Source organism: Anser brachyrhynchus, assembly GCF_964034855.1.
Source record: "Anser brachyrhynchus genome assembly, chromosome: 11".
Classification (NCBI taxonomy): domain Eukaryota; kingdom Metazoa; phylum Chordata; class Aves; order Anseriformes; family Anatidae; genus Anser; species Anser brachyrhynchus.
In genome coordinates, this window is record NC_137706.1 from 20,886,499 (window position 1) to 20,907,526 (window position 21,028).

A 21,028-nucleotide genomic window follows, 5' to 3' on the forward strand; every position below is an offset into this window, starting at 1 on the left:
CGTTTGCTAGTCTTAACCTTTCATACTCTGAAGATTGAAAACATGGGATATGGTCAAAATATTGTATATTTAATGAAATGCAGAAGCTACTGTTTTCACTTATATTCATGTAAAATGAAATTAGTTTGGCTACAGAAGATTGAGTTAATATGTGGCTTTGGTCTTCCCATAGAAAGACTGTCAGTGTTGGAATCTGAGCTCAGAGACCACTTCTTTTTCTAGCAAGTGTCGTTTTTTCAGTAAGGCAATAATGGGGTACCTGCTCTTGAGCTGGTCCCTTGTGGCTGTGCATTTAGTGCAGAGTACTGTTTTTAAGCTACTAGAAAAATACAGAATCAAACAATTGCTTTAAGTATTTACAATAATTTATATTGGAGATAGGAGTTGTAGTTGAGAATCTTCTGATTTGCAACAAATCTTTGTTTTTTAAGTGTTTCATTACTTTTTGTATGTGCTATGTTTCCTGTCACTTGGAGATTTCTGTAAAATCATTGTAATTTATTTTCTGTGCACTGAATATGTAGGAATAATTTTAGCAGACTTCAACGACATACGGAACACGTTTGCGTCATTTCCTTTCTTGCTTACATGCTACGAACTACAAGTAAAATAAACAATTGTTTCTACTGCAGCGATTCTCTAGTTAAAGGCTAATCTCCGCAGATGCCCTGGGGCAGATATCTCACAATCCAGACTAGTTTCAGTGTAGACCCTGGTTAGTAAAGTATTTAACTGTGAATCTCATTTTAAGGATATTAACTTAAATAGATCCACATTTGAAGTTAGGCACCTGCTTAAATACCTTGGCAAAATGAGGCCTTGAAGTTTATCAGAGCCCCTCCACTTTGTGGTGGTGTGCGTCTCGTCTGAAAGGCTTACTCTGCCTTATTTTGTCTTTTTTATTAACTTTTGATGGTTGGAAAATTCTTGCAGTTAGTCACATCTGAGAAAACTTGGAACAGGTTCTAGAGATGTAGACACATTTACCTTGTGCACTATTATGCTATGGCTGGATAGCTTAGCTATTAAAACAACGGAATAGGGTTTCATAAAACCTGTATCTGTTTGTAAATGCATGTTTCAGTGATGCAATAGGCCTGCCACTTATAAATAAAACATCTGCAGATCGCACATACCCCCATAAGTATATATGTATGTTTGTAAGCAATAACACCACTCCAGGGTGTAGAGTCATAAAAATGAGGCCAAAGGGTGAGTGCCTGCAGTACCAGGGAAGTGCACAGATTTATCTTTACAACTACATGCCCTGGAGTGTGCTAGTCCCCTTTTAAGGAGGTATTTTGTAAAATAATTTTAAAATTATAGCAGCCCAGGAAAAAGAAACAAAAAAAAATACCTACTTTTTAAACAAAACCTTTTGTTTAACACATTTTTTCCCTCATGCTACTTTCTATTCAATTATAAATGAACTTGCAAGAGCAAATACTAAAGCATGAAGTAGACTGCTGCTGAAATAGAGAAGTGACCCAGTCCTTGCCTGCGATGTGGCTGACCCCCATAAGCTGGCCTAAATTCCCTCTCCCAGCCGGATGGGCTCAGAGCACCCTGCGCTTTCCTGCAGCAGGCTCACTGCTAGCTCAGTAGTTGCTCTCCGGTCGGGTCCTTTGCATTCTTGCACTGACCCAGCCTTGTCAAGGAGCGCTCTATTTCTGATATTTATATGCATATCTACATTTGCATATGTATGTAATAAATACACATACATAGGCATATCAGAACATGCATATACATATGTGTACGTGTATTTCCCTGCTTAGCTGGAAAACGGGGCCAACACTGTTAAACATCCTCTGAATTCTGGAATTTGTGACCGCAGTAGCCTTTCTAATTCCCCGTCTTCTGTTTCTGAAGCCCCTGTTGTAATTCTGATGGCTGTCTCTGTGTTAACTAGCAGTAGCAGGTAGAGGGATGCAGATACTATCAGTGAAATCCTGGACCTCTCAAGGTCAGCTTGCCGTTGATTTCACTGAGAGCAGGATTTCACGTTGTTCGCTGTTTGTTTTGATTTAAAGGAAATGTACTAGCAAGGACGAAAGGTGTAACATGTAATCATCGTTAGCTTCAGACAAAACAGCGGAGTGCAAGTTTTCTCCCCTATGGACATTAACCGTACTGGAAGTCACTATTTTGTAACCAATTTAGTATAATTAAAGACTGGAAGCAAAATGAAGGGAGCAGAACATCAATCTTTTTCTGCTCTCCTGATAATCAGTGAATTGTTAAATGCATTTTAAGAGCCAACTAACAATACCTGGAGTGCCAGATTGGCAACTCCAGTGAAGTCACAGGGTTACATCAGGGATGGATTTACCCCGTCTATCATGCTAAGAAGCCCTTTTTTTTTCCTTTTTTTTTTTCTTTTTATAAAAGTCACTGCACACATTTTGTTAGAAAATAGGGCCAAAGCCAAGGCTGTATGAAATTCCTGTATAAAATCAGGCTTTCTAGTACCATAGGTATTCTTGTGGAAGCGAACACCAGATTTCCATTACAGCTGACAAAAATTAACTTCCTCTGTTTACACCCAGTCTTCCTTACACCTGTCCACAAAAAAAAAAGATATATTTATAACACCAGTTTCTCTGTGTGTACATAATCAGTAATTTAGTTGATTCGAAGTATTTCCAATTAGCAGACTTTTTCCACAGATGTGTTTAAAAAAAAAAAAAAGTAATTTCACCAGGCAATGGGAAAATTGTCCATTCTGGGGAAGGAATGATCTTTATAATTCACCAGTGGTTATTCTGAACATTGTTCTTACTGCGTCTGCTCTTTTGTCTCCAATTTGTTCCTTCTTAAGACAAGAAGAGCATAGAGTCAATTAAATTGAACCTGCTCCTGTTTCAGCACCATGGAAATCTGCACATCTTAGTGTATTCCTCTGTCTCTCTTCTCTCCCCTTCCAACAAGAAAAGGAAGATCTCAGCAATTCTTCTCTGTAAAGATAATTTTTTCCGTGAACTTCCTGCTCTCATTTAAACCACGGAGCCATCTGGCATTGCAAGCCGGGCTGCCGGGGAAGCACGGACAGGCACGAGTGGGGTGCGTGCAGTTAGCGAGCGCGACGTGGCAGCACGGGGAAGGTTCGAGCTCCTGCTTGTGCCGAGTGTATGGGTAGGCATCCGCACGCTGGTTTGGCTCAGGAAGCTGTAGATCTGACTGTATTTACGGTATTTTTCAGAAGCTTTCCATTCTAAGCTCTATTTAATGGAATCTATGCATAGTAAGTAATCAGGTCAGAGAGAAGCAACATCCCCTGTTTGAGATCAATCGCTGGCTAATACTTTATCTAGGCCACTTTATTATCTCATGCTGATTCCATTCCCATTCTCCTCCTCCTTTGTACATGCACTTCAGCTGTGGTAAAAGTACGTATCGCATACATATTAAAAACATATACCCATTCTATCTGTATGTAAATGTGTGAGACACAGCTGGATATTGCAGGAGTTTGATTTACTAATAGTTATTATCTGTTCTAGCTGTTCAGAGGCAAAGAGAGTTTCAGAAAACAAGCTAGCGCAGAAATTGCCTTTATGATATCACTATCCCGCTTTGGTAATTGTTTAAAATCTCTTCTTTAGCTGGAAGCTTGGCCTTTTATTTTGCAGATTGTATGTGCTTTTCAAAAAACCAGCAGATTTGTTGAAGTCTCCGGTTGAGTTTTTTTGTTAGTACAGCACTGAACTCTGCTATGCTACATATTGCTGTATAAATGAGGGCTATTTACTTAAGGAAATTGTATTTGAAATACCAAAAGTCAAGCATATAGCATTTATTTCTTTATGCTTTCCCATGGATGCCTAAAAGTACAGTCATTAAGATGCCATTTGGATTTCTGGAGGGACATACTGGGCAGATAGAGGCAATGTTTTTGGCCAAAGATCCAGTCAGCTTCCGCACTTGATTCCTTTTGCACAGATCTTCTCATTTTTGTTTAGGTCTCCAAATAGGAATTACAACTTCTAGCTTTTCTCCTTTTTTAACTTTAAATTACTGATGCTGCTTATGTTGGCATGCGATTGATTCAGAATTGTATGATAAAATTGTACATCATCTGTGTCAAAACCACTGACTTGCTGAAAACGTTTTTTATTTTTTTTAATTATTATTATTATGTTGTTGTTGTTTGTTTGTTTGTTTAAATGCCTAATGCAATATTGAAGTTCCCTATTCCTATGCATTCAGCAATCCCTCTGTACACTTCAGGAATGGCATTTAGATCAGGCACCTTGGTCTTATTAGCTACAGTGGGCATCTTTTCAGATAGATCACTTGTTATATTTAAATATGTTTTCATAAACATTGCAGACTGTCAAAAATGGATTCTGGTTCTGTGTTCCCCTACCTGCAACAAATACAGGGAATCAGAAATGAGAAGCATTTAAGTAGCACTATTTTAAGTAGTCATTTTCTAGAGAGTCTGACCAGTAGCAGTTCTTACCAGGTAGAGCTGAACTTGTTTGCAGCTTGTTGTGTTAAACCATGGTTTGCAGCCTGTGGGAAATACTTTTTTGCTTTAAGCAAACAAGTGGAGGATCAGTGTAATCCTACCTGAATTTCCATGTAAACCTTCAGAATAAAGCCAATAGCGTACTTCTACTCGTCTTTGTCAATAACAGTGTTTTTCCCCCAACAGCTAATTTGGCTTTGCGTTATAGCAGTGGCATCACTGAGTAGCTGAGAGCACTGAACAGGCTGGGTTTTTTGATGACCTTAAATTTTGACAAAAAGCAGAGGGCTGTCTGCACTTTGCTTTTCATAGATGCATCCAGTAAATCTTCTGAAGACAGCTTACAGATAAATGTTTTCTGTCTCTATCTGTCTAGATGTTTATGCATCATTGCTGGATCACATTGAGCCAAGAATTTTCACTCTTTGGCTACCTACAAGCATATTTTTTTTCCCGAGCCAGTGCAGGATCACCTATCAGAGATGATTTGTCCAGCATAAAATTGTCAGTGCTTGAACCTGTGATGGATAGCTTTGTTTGCAAACATTTAGGCTGTCCTCTGTCACAATGATCCCAGTTCATTCACCCCATGACAAGGAGAAATTCTGACAGACGCCAAAACACATACCAGATGTAAAGGAAAGGGCTTTTTCCTGACTTCCGAAGGAAAAATAAAGTACAAAGCCAGGTATTTCAGCTGCTGTAAACATGATAAATATTAATCTGTGTCCTCAATCGATCACAGACACACAGTGGACAAGGAGTCCTGGATGAAATCCTGGCTATGCTGGAGTCAATGAAGAATTTAGATTGACTTCACTGTTGCTGGGATTTCACACTAGGATTTGGGGTGTTCCTGTTACTGTGTGTTTGTCGTCTTCCTTGGTCAGAGTAGTTGAAGATTTGGAGGAAAAAAGTATATTATTTCAGGAGGCTGCATTACTCAACACTCTGCTGAAATAGGGGAAGGTGGGTTATGGATCTTCCCTTCTCTCTCTTTCCTTTGCTCTCTCTCTGCTGTTCCTGTCCTTAGGGATATGATTTGCTCTTCTTTGTCACTTGAGAAATCAGCTATCGAAATGGAGAAATATATTCTATCAGTGTCACTAAATCCAGCAATTACAGAAGACTAAGATTGTGACAAGGTTAACTTGTTAGCATTAGAGTTTTAAGGTGTTATATTCATTCACTGTCTTTTGCAGTCCCATTGCTCATACCACTGCTGCTTTTTTACGGAAAATGTGAAAATCTGACTCTGTCTTTCTAACATGCCCTAAAGCTGCACAATATAGTGGCACTTTCCAGTGAAATGTGAAAAGAAGTAACTTGAGTTGGCACAAAGAAGTATTGAAAATCTAAGGAAATTGGGTAAAAACAAATTGGCAACAGCTTAGAGTGATACAGCTTAGATGATAGTTAATATTTTTGGTGACTGGAGTCTCTTGGGCTTTGCAGTTTAATTTGAGCAAATGTTTCATTTGGCACTTCTAGTTGTTCTGTAGTTCTCCAGACACTTAGGCAAATATTTACATCTCACTCATTTTGGTAGCAGAATTAGAAGTCTTTGAATTATGATACACTGAGAAGTTGTGCATTTATGATATTAGTATTTCTATGTCAATTGTCTTTCCTACGTATTTCTTTTTTAAAAATGAAAGAAAATGTTAATGGTTCCAAAATAAGAGGCATATCTGTAACTCCTAGAATACTATCTTTCCTTTTTGTTCCAAATTCATCACAGAATTTGCTGTAATGGGCGGCTCTGGAAATCTATGTACAGTATTTATTTGGGTAATGAAACTGGAATTTTAAATTGATTCAGACCTGCTGGATAGATTGAAATTGCTGAAATCGGTATAGTACCAGCAACAGTGGGCCTGCGTTCTGATTAGCACCTCAAGATTCTCCTGCAGTATTAAGTAAGAGTAGTAATTGCCTATGAATGAGCAGAGTATAAAGCAGGAGATACAGATATGGCTTCCTATGACCTGTGTGCATTATGCCTCAAATCCCTTAATCAGATTTGTGCCAGTTGATTCTTACATCCACAGAAATTCAGCTGGAGGATCAGGGCCTAAAGTAGTAAAAAATCAATTAATACGACTTTCTAATTTGTGCAGTTGACAAAAACGCATATAAATAGGGAACATTTTTCTACTTAAGAGGGCTGCACTGAAAGATTTTTAATTGGATTTTCATTGTGATTGACAGCACTTGATTATGACAGTAACTTTATTTGGCTGGACTGTTATAGCCCTCTTGTTCGGATTTTTTCCATCAAAGCTCTTTTTTATCCGCTGAATTCCCAGCGGAGCAGCAGTGGCTGTGAAAGAGCCTTTTAGCACCTTTGTTGCAGCCATCCCTGGTGATGATTGGACCCAGCTGGTAGCAGATAAGAAAATGTCCCTCTCACAAAGAGGTTGCATCTCCCGTCCCCATGGCTTCAATAATTTTAAGAGCCCCAGAAACCTGTTGAGGATTAGAAGTAGCTTTAGATGTGAAATGAGTGTTAAGTATTAGTAATCGGGAGATTAGGGCCCCGGGGACAATGGGAGATAAACAACTGCAATTAAGGCAAATCTGCCAGAGTAAACAAAATTTAGCAGAAACAGATGCCCTAACCATTTTGGGGGATTGATTGGAGGGCACCGAGGAATCGATTTTTGTCTTGTTTACACTTTCAAACCCCTGTGATAAACTGGGAGGCTAAATATTTCATACAGCCTGATTTTAGTTAATTTTTTTCCAGCTCCTCACAGTAGGTCTGCTCTCTTCTAACAGTGACCAGGCCTGAGTTTATTCAGCGTTCACAGGGAGCAGCTAATTGTCTATGAAGTGCCCCTGTGTTTAAATGGGCTTGACAGGAATTTAAATTTTGTTTCAATCAACCTCTGCGCTCACAGCCTGCTCCAGTTTCTAATTTTTAAATTAAACATGATTTTTTGAAGCCGCGGCCTCTCCTCTGGAAGCGGCTGCCCGCGCTCCCGCCGAAGGCAGCTGCCGCAGAGCGGGAGCGCGCGGGTTTATTAAGGCCGTAACGGCAAAGCGCGACGAGCCGCGGCCCTGGAAAAGTTCATTGTCCCATAAACACGCATCTGCCCGTTCCAGTTTAATGGGGGATGCTGGGGTGGATGCTCAGCTGGTGTAGGCCCTGCCAGAGCCTGCCTCTGCCATGGGGAGCCCGGCCCTGCCGGCCTCCGAGCCAAGCTTGACTCCCAGTGGGGTCTGGGGGAAGTGGTCGAGGTGGCCTTGGTCGTTTGCGCGCTGACCTTGTGAGGGATTCAAAGGATTATTTTTTTTTTTTTTTTTGCCAAGCCAACTAGTGGTTATTTATTGTATGGCCTTCTCTGTATTTTTAGTAGGGTTCCATACATTTATTTACACATAGTTTTATACCTGTTCGTCAGCTCCTGACACAGTATGATTTGACTGCATGTTTGTGCTTCGTCATTTAATATTTATTCTATTTAGTCCTTTTACTAAAACCTGGCAAACGTAGGTGTGTTATTTTGCGCTAGATGGTGTTTAGGCATGTAATGGGATGTGATCTTGTGGAGTACTTTTAAAAACAACTTGTTCGTGTGCAGAAACTTCCCTATCCCAGTGAAGTGTGGGATGGTTCATTATTAGTTTTTGTTTCCAGTCAAATCATCTTCTGTTTTGTTGTCATTGTTTTGGTTGTTGTCAGCGTGTATGTGTATGCACACACGTGTATTCACACAGCATTTTCTACTCCAAGGTTGGAGGATACTGTTCAAATTTATTCCAACTCAGTCAGTAGAAAAGTTTCTCAAAACTTGGAGAAAACATATTTTTTTCTCCCTTCTTTCCCTGTCTGGGAAATTTGTTTCAAGGAAATACTACATCAGTTTTTAGTGTTTGACTCTGTCTGCTTGGTGTCAATAAGACTGTCGCAGTAAGCCAAGAGCTAAAGTACAATGCTGAGGAGGCATCTGAATTAACATTAGAGTTTAGGTCAGGTGTGCATTTTGGTTTGAATCTACAGATCTTTCAGAGCTACTGCGCTTTCATTCTCATCACAGATGGGTCTCGAAGCTCATGAATCGAATCAATTTCAAATGAAACCAAAGCAGAAGATGTGCTCCGGGCACACACCTCATGTGCTCCAGCTACTAATAGGCGCTGCATCCATAGACCAGACCAGAGCTGGTCAAAAGTAAAACCTCTTCCATCCCTGAAACACTGCACCAACCATTTCACTCTGCAGATCTGCTTCTGTTGTCGACAGCTTGCTAATGTTGACATACTCTATCAGCCTTGGGCCACTCTCTCTATTCCTCTTCTACAGCTCTTCTTAACCTCAGCAACACTTGCAAAAGCACATTCCAATTACATTTCGGTTGCCTTAGTTTTTTTTAAGAGTCATCATGAAAAATACCTTTGCTGGGAGTTAGCTCATTTTGTTAGCTAAGCACCAAGAAGCATGCCAAGCACAGTTATTGGTTTAACGGCAAATATCAAAAGCAAAACTGCTGTGGAAAGAATGATCTGCAGATGGGTGAATAGATTTGCCTGTGCCACAGCCAAAACCAAAACTCCATTGCACATTTAAGACGAGTATGCACAACAGAAAGAGCGTAGCAAAAATCAGACTCACTCGTGCGCACCCTGGGGTTCTGCAGTATGGGGGAATTGAATTACAAAGTCAAGTCCGTACTACAGAAGTCAGAGGAGCTGTACTTGTTCCTGCTAACCTGATCTGAAAGCAAATCACCTCTTGACTCCAAGTCTGGTGATGAGTTGCTGTCCTGAGTGGCCAGCCCAGACACACTGGTCAGGGCTGCTTTTAGGGCCACCAGCACGTTATTTGGCTATGGCCAACATCCAGAGCTTCAGAAGAAGGTTAAAAAAGGGGTTTTAATCATAATGGAAGATGTATCTTACTGTTTAAAAGTGGAAATTTGGGTGTGATTTGTGCACAGCTTGTCTTCAGGTTAAGGTTTTCAGGTTCAAGTTAGGCTGTTGTTCCTCTGGGTCCATCCATTGTGCTTGGAAACTGTTATTATGTAAAGACAAGTTCTGCAAATTGCAGAAGAATTTTGGTGCATCAACAAAGCTACTAAACCTGCTGAAAATCACTTGCCATTAACTTTATTGTATAAAAACTAAAAGTGCATTGGAAGAAGTTCATCTACATTCAGAGAAGTAACATGGAAAAAAGTGAAAGGAGCCTTCATCAGAGGAAAAAAACCTATATATATAGGAAATAGAGCTCCAAGACTTCAGCATTTCATAGTGTTACTCATTTATCATTGTTTAATACATTTTGTATCATCTCTTCACTATCTTAAATATTATCAGAGGGATAAAATCATTAGTGTGCTAATCTAGATAGCCGCAGTTCTAGCACTGACCTAGGCTAATCTGCCTTTGCAATTTCAAGAACTATGTTTGACTCCTCTGAAAGTAACCTTAAATTGTAGTCTTGTAAGAATTCCAGAGCTGTATCCTTCACTCCTTCTCCTAATGAGGTTATGACCAAATGCTCATTATAATTGCTTTAGACTCCTTTTAATTTTCAAGCTTATTAATCATAAGAAGAGTTATTTAAAATTGCATAAATTAATCTTAGATTAAAAGCCCATCAAAGCCTCGAAACAATTAAGAATAAGTAGGATTTCCCTGGGGCAGCAAGTTTTATTTTAATAGTGTAGTCAGGTGGATATCAGAACATTGAAGTATGGTAGTGATTAATGTATGCAAAATTTAAATGAGAGTTTTTAAATGGCAAATCTAAATCACATATTGACCTAACTGTAGGCTTTAACTGCATTGTCTGTCATATATTTAAACTGTTTAGTAATCAACATTTTAATTACAGTGTATGTTAGGGAGGCCATGCAACAAACAAAACTCACCACTTTCCGACGCTCCGCGTGGAACTGTTTAGCAGGTGAGGGCTGTGCTATTAACTGCTCAGAATAAGGAATGAGGAAAGAGAGCACAACCTTCAAGGAGACTAATGATACTTGATTTTGCTTATAGATGTGCTCTTGTCCCTGCTTCATCTACACCCAGGAAAAGCCACTGATCAGTGCATTTTCTGACCTACTTCGATACCCCCACCATACCCTAGACAAATGGGTCCTTTCTCCAAGCTGGCAGAAGCTACAGGTGATGTCCCCATGGGGTGGGAAATTCTGGGAAAACATTATCTTCTGGATGCTTTCATCTTCTGATTCCTGAAGTCTCTCTGCCATCCACAGATTTGTAGGTCTATTTGAAGACCTCTGTCTTTGGCCCCTGCTATGGGACATTTCGCTGTAGCAACCAGTTGAGGATGGGCTTGTGGGCGTGCTGAGTTCTTTGCCAAGTGCAGTGAGAGGCAGCGCTTGCCCAGAGTAGTCAGTGTGCTGAGGGTGGCAACTGGGGGAGAGATCTTGGCCGGTAAACACTTGGTACCAAATCAAACACAGCCACGCGAGTATATATGCAAAGCTGATACTTTATGGCTAAACTTGCTGCCATCTGGCATATGGGGACCCGTCACTGCAGGTATTGCATGAGAGACAAGGAGGTGACATTTCTGGGTAGCTGTGTCTATTAAAGCAGGGGTTGACCTTGCTGGAGCTTTGGGTAACTGGGGGCTTGCTTTCTAGACACTCATGCAAAGCCTCTCGGTCACTGATGTTTCAAGCACTTCAGCACCCACCCTTTTCTCTAAAGGGTTGCCTGCCGTGGGCAAAACACATCCTAAAATTGCAAAAGTGAAGCAAGGGATGCAACAGCCAGATCATACTTAAGTAGTGTCTGGCAGGGTCTTCCCACTCGTGTATGTATCCTGTGTCTCCACGGATCAATGTGAGCATGTGAAGCCTTCAGATTTTTTACCCCACTTGAGCCTTAGAAGAGAGCGATGGAAGGAAGGCAGCTGCGTGGCGCAGCCCCTGAGAAGGACTCTGACACCTTCTGTGCCCGTGAATTAATGTTTTGGGAGTCAGCAGTAGAGTATTGGCCTGAGGATTCCTCGCTGCTATTCCTGGCTGTTGGAGCAGAAATCGGCCTTGTGGATAGCTAGCACAGATAATTAGAACAGCGTTTAGTTTGGCTTGTCCTTGGAGGCAGAAGCTCTAGATGTAAAATCCTCCACTACTGGAGGCAGTAGTAATGAAATCCTGCGTGTGCGGAGGGGGACGCAGGGTCAGTTTGGGGTAGTTTGGGTTACTTGAGCACTTCTTTGTCTCTCCAGGCATCCGGGGAGGTAAAACAGCTCCAGAGCTGAGGTTCGTATTTGTCATTTTGGAGGTCTGACTTGTATTCCCACTAAAGATGGGAATGGGCAAGAATTTCCTCTTGAATATGTGCCCTCATTTAATTATAAGAGCTGTAAATAGCATAAAAACGTCAGTAGCAATCGGAGAACTAGCTGGGATGATAACTGTGGTGCACTAGTTTACAGCCAAGTTCTTGTCTTCCAGAATTGCAGGGCTTGCACTCCTTCAGACAGCTAGGGATGAGTTGCCAAGCAGACTTCTTACAATCTGATCAAGCCTGCCTTCAAACAGAGGGCACCTCCAGTGGAATAAGACATGAGACATCCCAGCTGATTCAGGAGCAAAAGTGGTGTGGGGTGGAAACGGGTCGCAGGTGTCCTGCGGGCAGCGATGGGGCTGTGCAGGGCTGGGGCAGAGGAAGTTATCCCTAGGTCTTAACTCCACCTGCCAGGGAAGCCTTACCCGTGTCATCAGGGATGAGGGAAGGGCAATGATTTTTTCATTTTTTTCCTAAAAGATGCCCCAGCGCTCAGAGCTGCCATGTTTTTGCAGGAAAAGCTCTGTGTTGAAGCATCTGATGCACCACGGAGATACTCAGTGCTGCAGAGCAGTGACATGCCGGTTCTAATATTGCCTAATAAACTGCTGCATTGTCTTTTCCCTCCCCCTTTAAAAAATGGCATCAGAATCGCGTGTTGAGCGGAGAGTGAGCTTCCCTTAAAGCAGCCTGTAGCCATCAGTAATATTTATTTTCTCTATTTGTTTTAAGCCTGTGAAGACTGTGGTTTCCTCCATACTGTCCTGATGGAGCCCTGACCAGAAAGCGTGCAATGCCCCTAGCCCTAATGTGCCATTAATGATAGGTTAATGTACAGTATAATGTTTTTTGGACTATGGGTTCATTACACTTCTGAGTGCAAGGTCCTTCTGCAGAGCGCCCAAGGTCCCATTGCATTATATCATGCAATAAAAATACCCTTTTCATATCACAGGCTAATAAACTGTATTTGAAATGCTGTCTAAGGGCACTGCCATCGTCTTGATAGTCTATGTCTGCAACAGTTGGGATCTTTTTATTATATTTTTTGTTACGCTGAATTCAAATTTTTAAATGAAATGCATAATTTGTCTGTGCCTCTCCGTAATAAATGGAGCACAGTGCTTTTACTACACAATCTGGGAGGATTCCTGTAAAAGAGAGCGTGAAAAGGCTCGCGCTGGTGCAACCAACAGCAACGCTGCCTATTTCCTAACATCCCTTGCGTAAGCGTCAAGTCTTTTATTGTCGTTTCTAATTTGCCAGGTGTTGTGGTTACGTTGGGGTGGCAGACAGTTGTTGCCATGAGGCTTTGGGCCCTGAAGAGGTGTCCCTCCTTCCTCCTCCGTACCCCTCAGGTTCACAGTAAGGTCTGTCTTTGCAGCTTGCTTCTGGCTGTAGGGAGGACCGCTTGCAGGACGCCAAGAGGCAGCCCCAAGCGCTGGCCCTGGCCACGCAGGATTGAAAGTCAGGGCATGGCTCTTTTTGGCCGGGAGGAGGAAGGAGGGAGGGTGGGCATTACCCCAGGAACCCGCTGCTGCTTTACACCACCACCGAAGTCAGAGGCGCCGAGGTGGTGCCGTGGGGGCACCTGGCTGTGATCCTGGCAGTGGTATGGGCAGGACAGGCACAGCGCTGCTCATCCCTGTGCAATCTGCTGCTCTGGCCAGAGCCATCCCTAAGCTCGAGGGGCCACGGGATGGCATTCCCAGGTGTCCTCCCCTTAACCTTCGTGTCCTCCTGCGGGGATGCAGCTCTCCGTGCAGGTTTGAAGGCTCACGTGCCCCTGAGTAATGAAGTGAGCCAGCCCTGATCCCAGCACGTTCTCCAGGATAGCCAGGAGCAAGTTGTGCTGCCCCAATTAACCTCTCACCGCCCAGCAAAAAAAATTAAGGAGGTGATGCTGGGGTTGGATCTGACCGTATTATCAAAATAAGAGCAGTGTCCCTGGGCACCGTTTGGAACTAACGTTCGTCTCCGTGTCCTCCATGTACCCGCCATGTCTTCTGCTCCAGGAGACCCCACCCTGCCATTTTTGCAGATTTGCAAGGAGATAGGTGGCTGACGAGTATTTCAAATTGGGAATCTGCTTTTTCACCATCCTGGCTAAGGTCAGCAGCTGCATATCTCATGGACCCTTTAAACCAGCCTGACCCACATTTGCTTTGTGCTTGGAAAGTCCTCTGAAATCACAGGAGCATTGCTCAAACAACGTTATTTATTGTCTGCCTGTCCTGCGGCAGTGGTTAGGGACCTGGGTGTACGTCTAAACCTCCGTGGTGCTATCCAAACGTGGACAGTTTGTAGTCAGTGGCAGAGGAGATACAAGCAGAGCCACAGCAGAGCTGCCCCTGGGTGCAGGAAGCGCCCCATGTGCCTGCAGCCCTGCCGAGGACGAGATTCAGGGTCCGTAGCGATAAGCTCTGCACAGGTTAATATCAAAAATGAAGATTTCTTAGGCCGGAGGAGAAGACCACAAAAGCAAATTACTGAATTTTAAGGGTAGGTAAAATTACGGAACTTTTACCCTTGAATAATGGCGATTTAATTGACTGGGCTAAATGATTGATGGTGTGTGGGCAACGAGTTCGAATTACCAGGGCTGCATGTTCAGGGGGCGCTGCCCTTTTAATTTCATGTCAGATATTTAAATCATTTATATCCCCCTCTGCGAGGTGCTCCCCTTTGAAAGAGTTAACCTGTCTGATGGGACACTGCAACTCGAGAAATGTACCCTTTATCAAGAGAACGAGATGAGACAAGTTCATTTAAAAAGCCTGGTTTGTCATTGTTTATCTAATTTTCAGAGTTGACACACAAAATTAGGCTGGCTGACACTCACTCTCTGGCTATCCCCGGCCCCGTCCTGCCTGACCTTTTCTGCTCCGAGCCGCCGGCAGCAGAAATCGCTGCGGGCTGTGCCCAGCCAGACCCCAGGGCTGGGGCAAGGCGGGTCAGTGCCTGGCCGGGATGGGGGAGCGGTTTGGTGGTGGCTTTTGGGCGTATTTTCTGCTGCTTGGGTCTGCTGGGCGTGCTGATCGCCGAGTATTTGTCACGGTGAGTATTTAAGAATTGGCATTTGCAAGAATGAAATGTGTCCCAAAAAGGGTGGCAGCTGCAGCAAGGTAGGTACGCCACCCAAACCGAGAGTGCCGTCCTACTGCTGATAACCATCCACTGCAACAAAAGAACCCCACACATTTCAAGCCTCCATGCGCTCCCCCTTCATCGGTGTTAGCTTGCAAAGCAAAGTAAATCTACGTGGGGATTTTAAGTCCAGTAGGTTTGTGTTTATTTTAGAAGGCATTGCTCACTGTTGTAGCGAGGGCTGGGATCCTTGTTTGTTGCTGAGACGCTCAGTGGCCAGAATTCACTAATAGCTGGCCTCCGAGCTGTTGCAGCTTGCCTTGGCTTTTTTGTTTCCTGAAGTGACAGTTCATCCCAAGCCCCGTCCTGCAGCCTGGGCATGCACTGGGGCAGTGCAGCTGCATTTCTCCTCCAGCGGTGTTTTTTTTTTTTACCTTTTTTCCCTCATTTCTTCCTTCCCCCCCTCACCTAATCTCCCTTCCCCTTCTTTCCACACTCCCTTCCAAAAACGTCTCCAGTTTAATTCGCCGCTTTCTGAGGTGCGTGGTTTGGTTTGTGGGATTTAATGGTTGCTGTTCTCTCGGTGCCTGAAAAGGGAGGGAGTCAGGGACTGGATGCTCTGGGTGCTGAATAGTGGCAGAATGTGGAGAACCTGTCAGGGTGACCTTGTGAAGAAGTTGCGAAGAGTAGAGGAGACCGCTGCTGGTGCAACTGTGGTGATTCGAGCCTTCGGAGGAAACTTTAATTGTTCTCCCCGCGACATTTCTGGACGCCGAGCTGACTACAAGCACCTCTTGCATAGTTTGTATTGCATCGCAACTTAAACGTTGCTGTAAGCAGGCCAAGGGCAAGTTTGATGAGTTCGTGCATTGTCCACAGTTCTGTGCTCTTGGTGTGTTTTTGTTGCAGTTGCAGGTGTGACTGCAGCAGCAAGGGGCTTCTGAGCGAGGTGTGGTCTGGTGAGGCCAGCTATTAGAAGCAGGAAAGTGATTTGGGGCCATCCCGTGGGCCTTGTGCACCCTGTGCTCGTGACTTCCCTGCTTGATGTGCCTGACCTCAACGTGCCAGGCTGGCTACCAAGATCTGCAAATACAGGTCCCACTGACACTGTAGTCTTAGCTTTGGTGGAGATGTCTGTTCTCAAATTCCCCAGTAAAAAAAAGAAAAATCAGCAACAACAAAAAAAGAGCCTGGTAAAAACATCCCTTCAGCCTGAGAGAAATCCTCGCTAGGGCAGTATAAAAACAGGAGAAATCTAAACAGTGGTTTCAAGTGAAACTTATTTCTAGGGAGAAAAATGAGTGCGTAAAACCCAAGGCTTCAACGGAATAGCCTCACAAAACAAAGCAAACAGGGCGAGCAGCGTGGCTAGCTGGCGGTTTGAGCCTTGCGCAGCCTGCAGTTCTCCCTGCGTGTTGTGAGCAGCGTAACTGCAAGGATGTAGTGGGTGTGAGATGTCTCCTCTGCGGGGAGCCTCTCCGTCGTAAAGGAGATTCATGGGAGAAGCGGACTGTCTTTTAATAGCTTTTTTTTTAATTGCCCCAATGCATCTGCTCTTCCTTGTCTGTGGGCTCAGTTGTTTTTCCCTAGTTCTAACTGGTGTCCTTGGCTGCTGTTTAGTGTAAGAGGCGAAGCAGCTACCTCTGGGCTGTGTTGCTAATAATAAGCCTTTCCCTTCGTCTTGCACCTTTTGCACCCAAAAAGGTGGTAGCGCTGTGCAAAACACGCTTGCACTGATCCTTCCAGCACTCCCATGAGAGAGCAGGATCACATATTCCCTTTTAGCCATAAGGCTGCGGGAGATGAAGCAGCCATGGGAAGGTCGCGCTGGAAAGTCTGCGGCAGCCTGGGGAGAAACTCTAGGACTCCTGCCTCCAGGTCCCAGGTCGTGCTCCCTCCCGGATTGTGTCCTAGGTAGGAATCGAGGCAGATTTCAAAACCAGGAACGTTTCAGATTGCATTTGTTTACTTAAACAGTAAAACCCAAATGTTTGTGGGATATCTGCAGTGAGGAAAAAAACAGAGGGTGCAGTCTTTTCTCCATCGTTGTTCCTGACGTTAGACATTCAAGACCAAAGCTAAAGATTTTTAGTAGCCAGGTGTTGGAAGGGAAAAGACGTTGTCCATATGCTCAGTGCCGCGAGCGTCTGTGTACTCAAATGCATCATTTGAAGATCATCCATCTTCTCTCGGTAGCATTGAAGTGTCTGCTGCCATCCTCCGAGCTCTCGAATGGACTCCGGTACCTCTGGGCATGTTCTTCGTCCTCGGCGGGCCGTTTTCCCGGCAGTGACGGGGGCTGAGCTCACACGTGTCTGCCTGCATGTGAAATTCAGAGCCCTCAAACAAACTTAAGGTTGCTCTCTGAAGCCAGGCATGCCTGAAAGGAGGCAGTTCGCTTCAAAAAAATTGAATATTGGGGGGAAAATATCTACTTCTGTAGCAGTTAAAAAGAGCAGATTTGGAGCACGGCTGTGGCTGGCAGGGGCTCGTGCTTCAGAGAGACGCGGCGCCGGGGCTGTTAGGCAGCTGTCGGGGCACCAGAGGCCGGGGCTGTGAAACAAAACACTTGAGACGTTTGTAGCTCTTGGTGGCACGGTCTGCGTGTGGTGTTCCCCTGGTGGTGGACCTCCAGCTCAGCCGAGCGCCTCCACCAGAGGATTCCTTCCATCTCCTCCCCAAGGTGAACTGGGAAAGCAATCGAACTGGTCCCGGTAAGACTCGAAGAAGGGCTCCCCACATCTCAGACTTGTCCCCAAAAAGTTGTAGCCGAGACTCCGGCCGTCCCAAAGGGTTGAAGCAACAGCGTCTCGCCCTTCCTGCCTGCATCTTGCAGATGACGGTGTATTTTATTCCTGCGCCTCCCGCGTTTGCTGGCCCTGGCCCGCCGAGTGTTTTATTGCTTCAAGCTGGTGCTGCGAGGATTTATTGTGCTCTATTTAGCCCAGTCGCTTCTTCATTGTTCCGCTCGGTGCCATCCTACCCCGGCCGACCGCAGGCATCCCGGGCCCCGCGTCAGACCCGCTCTCGCTCTCAGCGTGCCGACCGCCGCCGCTCGCCGCGGTGCTCCGCGCCGGTAATTCCCGCATGTACGTCACCGTCCCCACGGGCTCCCCGGCAGATCGACTCTGATTACTTTCAGGCACTGTTTGCGAGAACCATGAAGTTTAGTGTTGCAAAAACTAAGCTGCTTTTGAGTGATTTGGAGGAGAGGTTTTCATCATCTGTGATGGTTTCTCCTGGCGATTGCTTTCTTTCAGCCGTTTATGTAATTGCGGTACTTGGTTTCCTGTGGATTTTTATACTTCATTTGAGATTCATCTGAAGATGGCATGTTCCCATCTCTAGGAATGGGGCCAGATTGAGGCATGAGCTGCCTAAGCTGGCTGCTGAAATTGCAGGCCATATTTTTGTTTAATCCTGAGATGCTGTTCTGATTTTCGGAGGTGTCTAACTCTTCCGCGGTGTCTGCGGTAGCCGTATAATTTCATGGGTGAAAATATTTTATCGTCGTCCCTCTTCCCATCATACTCTGGTTCTTGCAGTAGCTTCTCCTGAAGGCCTGTTAGGAGTTCTGCTTAGGTGAGATTTCAATTTCTTTGTCAAATGATCGCTCCAAAGGACTTGTGCTCACACGCATGTGCATGAGCAATGCCTCTCCTGATGGCTGCTGAGTGCTGCAGAGGCTGGAGCCTGGTCCTGCTGCATCTGCAAGCACAGAGCTCATTGACCAAGGAGTTGGAGGAATTTAACACCGGGAAGGGCATCGCTTTTCCTAGGTAGTTCATGTAGCCATCCGTGTAAGGGTGAGGGATGTACACAAGGTGAGGAGGAAGGTTCCTCCTGGCAGAAGTCAGGGGTCTTACAAGTCCGCTGCACAAGGGATTGCATTTTGTTAATGAGCGGGAGAGTTGCACCGAGGGGATGTTAGAGAGGGAAACCTAAGAGATTGTGGACCTTTACAAACAGACTGGTGGGTTAGTGTTTTTGTCAGAATATCTTCGTATTAAAATGGGATTTTGTAGTTGAAGAGCCTAGCAGGCTGTTCTAGTGAGCTCAAAATGTTTTTAAAAAAAACAAAAACCTAGTGTTTTCAAGGCATGCTAGGCTAAGGCCTCAGTAGAGAGTTTGGGTTCTCCCAGCCTTCCCTTTCTTGTATAAATGATGTACATGGATAATATGGATCCAGCTGAAAGTCCAACCAGTCACCTGCTGGTTTGAATGGATGTTTTATTGCGTTTTTATGAATGTAACTGCAGCATGTTCCAATGTATTTTTTCCAAACATAAAAGACAATAATAAAGCAACTATTTGGGTTCTGTTTGGAAGAGTTGTGTTCCTCTTGGCTAACTCTGCCTGTCCCGTTCTCCAGGGCCACCCGTTCATCATGCAGTACAACGACGGGAACGCAGAAGTGGTGTCCATGTGGGTGTGCAGGATGCTGGAGGAGCGGCGATCGACGCAAGGACCGCAGTGAGCTGGGCGGCTCACGGCAGCGCCCACGACTGCAGCTCGCTGGGGACTAGCACAACCAGTCCCTCGCTTTGGACTCTCGGTCTTTCTGGATCATATTTTGCTAAAAATGTTTTCTAGAAGCATCAACAAAATCTTTCAGGATGTTTGTTGATGCCTTCCTCCCTCCCATACACACACATTAAGGAATTTCCTTCACACATTTCTTTTATTGCTGAGCAATTTAATGTCCTCAAATTAATCTTCAGTTAAACTGTACACAGCCTTAAAGCAAGTATTTTTATCTATATTTTTTGTTATCGAATGTACTGTATATTTCATGGCTCCAGAGTATTTTTTAACTGTTAGTCTTTTGCTATTGTAAGAATGACGCGCTGACGGTTTGGAGGATTTCATAAGGAGTTGTTGGCTGTCTTCTGAGTGCAGACATCCACAAAAGGCTTGTTCGAGATTGTTTGTTTTTTTAAGGAAAAAAAAAATAAGAAAGTGTCCGGATTTGCCCATCCTGCGAGGAGGTGAGGGAATAAAAGCATGTCAGGTGTATCAGCAGTCTTGCTCTCATGTGGCGGGCGGCGCTCTGTGCTCCCGGGTGCTTGCTGCTGTGGCTCGGGCTTGCTAGGAGAGCCACGCAGGAAAGGCAGCGCCCAGCTCTGCGCGGAGAGCACCCAGCTGTGGCTCGGGCACCTCGGGGTGCTCCACGTGTGCAGGAAGGTGACTTCAGCCCCCGCCCCACCGACGTGGTGGCTTTGCAGAGGTGCAGAGGGAGCAACCGCGGGCAGCCCTCTCCTACAAGGGGAGCGCCAGGCGGGCACGGGGAGCTGGCAGCAGCGCAGAGTGGCTGTGAGGTGCCGCTGCCGCATGCACGAGGAGGCTGAGAGCATGGCACAGGCTCACGGCATCCCCTGACCTCGTGGGGGAAACAGGACTGCACAGAGGGGCACGAGCCGTGCTGTGCTGCTTGCCCTCAGGGCCAGAGCGCGGGCTGCGGTGTTGTACTGATCATCACAGCAGTTCGTGGCTTGCTTGGAAATGCCTCGCCTCTCTCCGCCCTACCTTGATCACTTCTTTTCTTACGCCCAAGCAGCTGCAGGATGGGTGGGGGGAGCACCCAGCAGCCCCAGCCACGCAACAGGAGCTGCTGGCGATGTAGGACAAGGCGCGAGCAGCAGGGGCGAAGCTGGCCCAGTGCTCCCCACGTGCCCCCGCTGCCTGGGCTGGGGAAGGGGCTTGGCACCGGGGGGACGAGCGAGCGCGGTGGCCGCCAGCAGCCGGGGAGCACCGCTTGCTGCTGCGGCATCGCTGCCACGGAGCAAAGCTCCTGGCCTTGCTCTTACCGCACGGGAAAAAAGGACGATCGCATTTCTGCTGTGTTTGTCAACCCTGCAGCGTCTGTGTGTGTTTTCACAACAGGTTGGCACCCGTTTAATCACTCCTTGTGTTAGGTGCTTCCTGCAAAAACACAGCAGAGAGGAGGAGGGTGACAGGCAGGCTTGGCATGTAAACGGAGGGTTAGGTCAGCAAATCGAGCACTGGTGCGACGTGGGCAGGGGAGGAGGTTGGGGGTTTTGTTTGCTTGTTTCTGCATTAGAAATAAACTTTTGCTAAAAGGAAAGCTCAGGTAGTTTATTATGTACCAGCAGCCTGAAAAACACGCAGTGAAAAATTCCCACCGATCCGCTACAAATCCTAAATGTTACTTTGGAAGCAGCCTGGAAAATATTT

The 21,028-nt window shown here is 45.2% G+C and overlaps 1 protein-coding gene across 7 annotated transcripts in view; it reads left to right on the forward strand.

The window, feature by feature from the left end:
• The window catches only part of MAP2K5 (mitogen-activated protein kinase kinase 5), a 129,536-nt gene extending 109,681 nt beyond the window's left edge, over positions 1-19,855 (forward strand). For all 7 annotated transcript variants that reach the window (XM_080551509.1, XM_080551504.1, XM_080551508.1 and 4 more), the window contains one exon: positions 19,206-19,855. In XM_080551509.1, the coding sequence (XP_080407635.1) occupies positions 19,206-19,310 (105 nt within the window). In that variant the 3' untranslated portion in view covers positions 19,311-19,855. The remainder of the gene's footprint in view (positions 1-19,205) is intronic.
• The last annotated feature ends 1,173 nt before the right edge of the window (positions 19,856-21,028 follow it).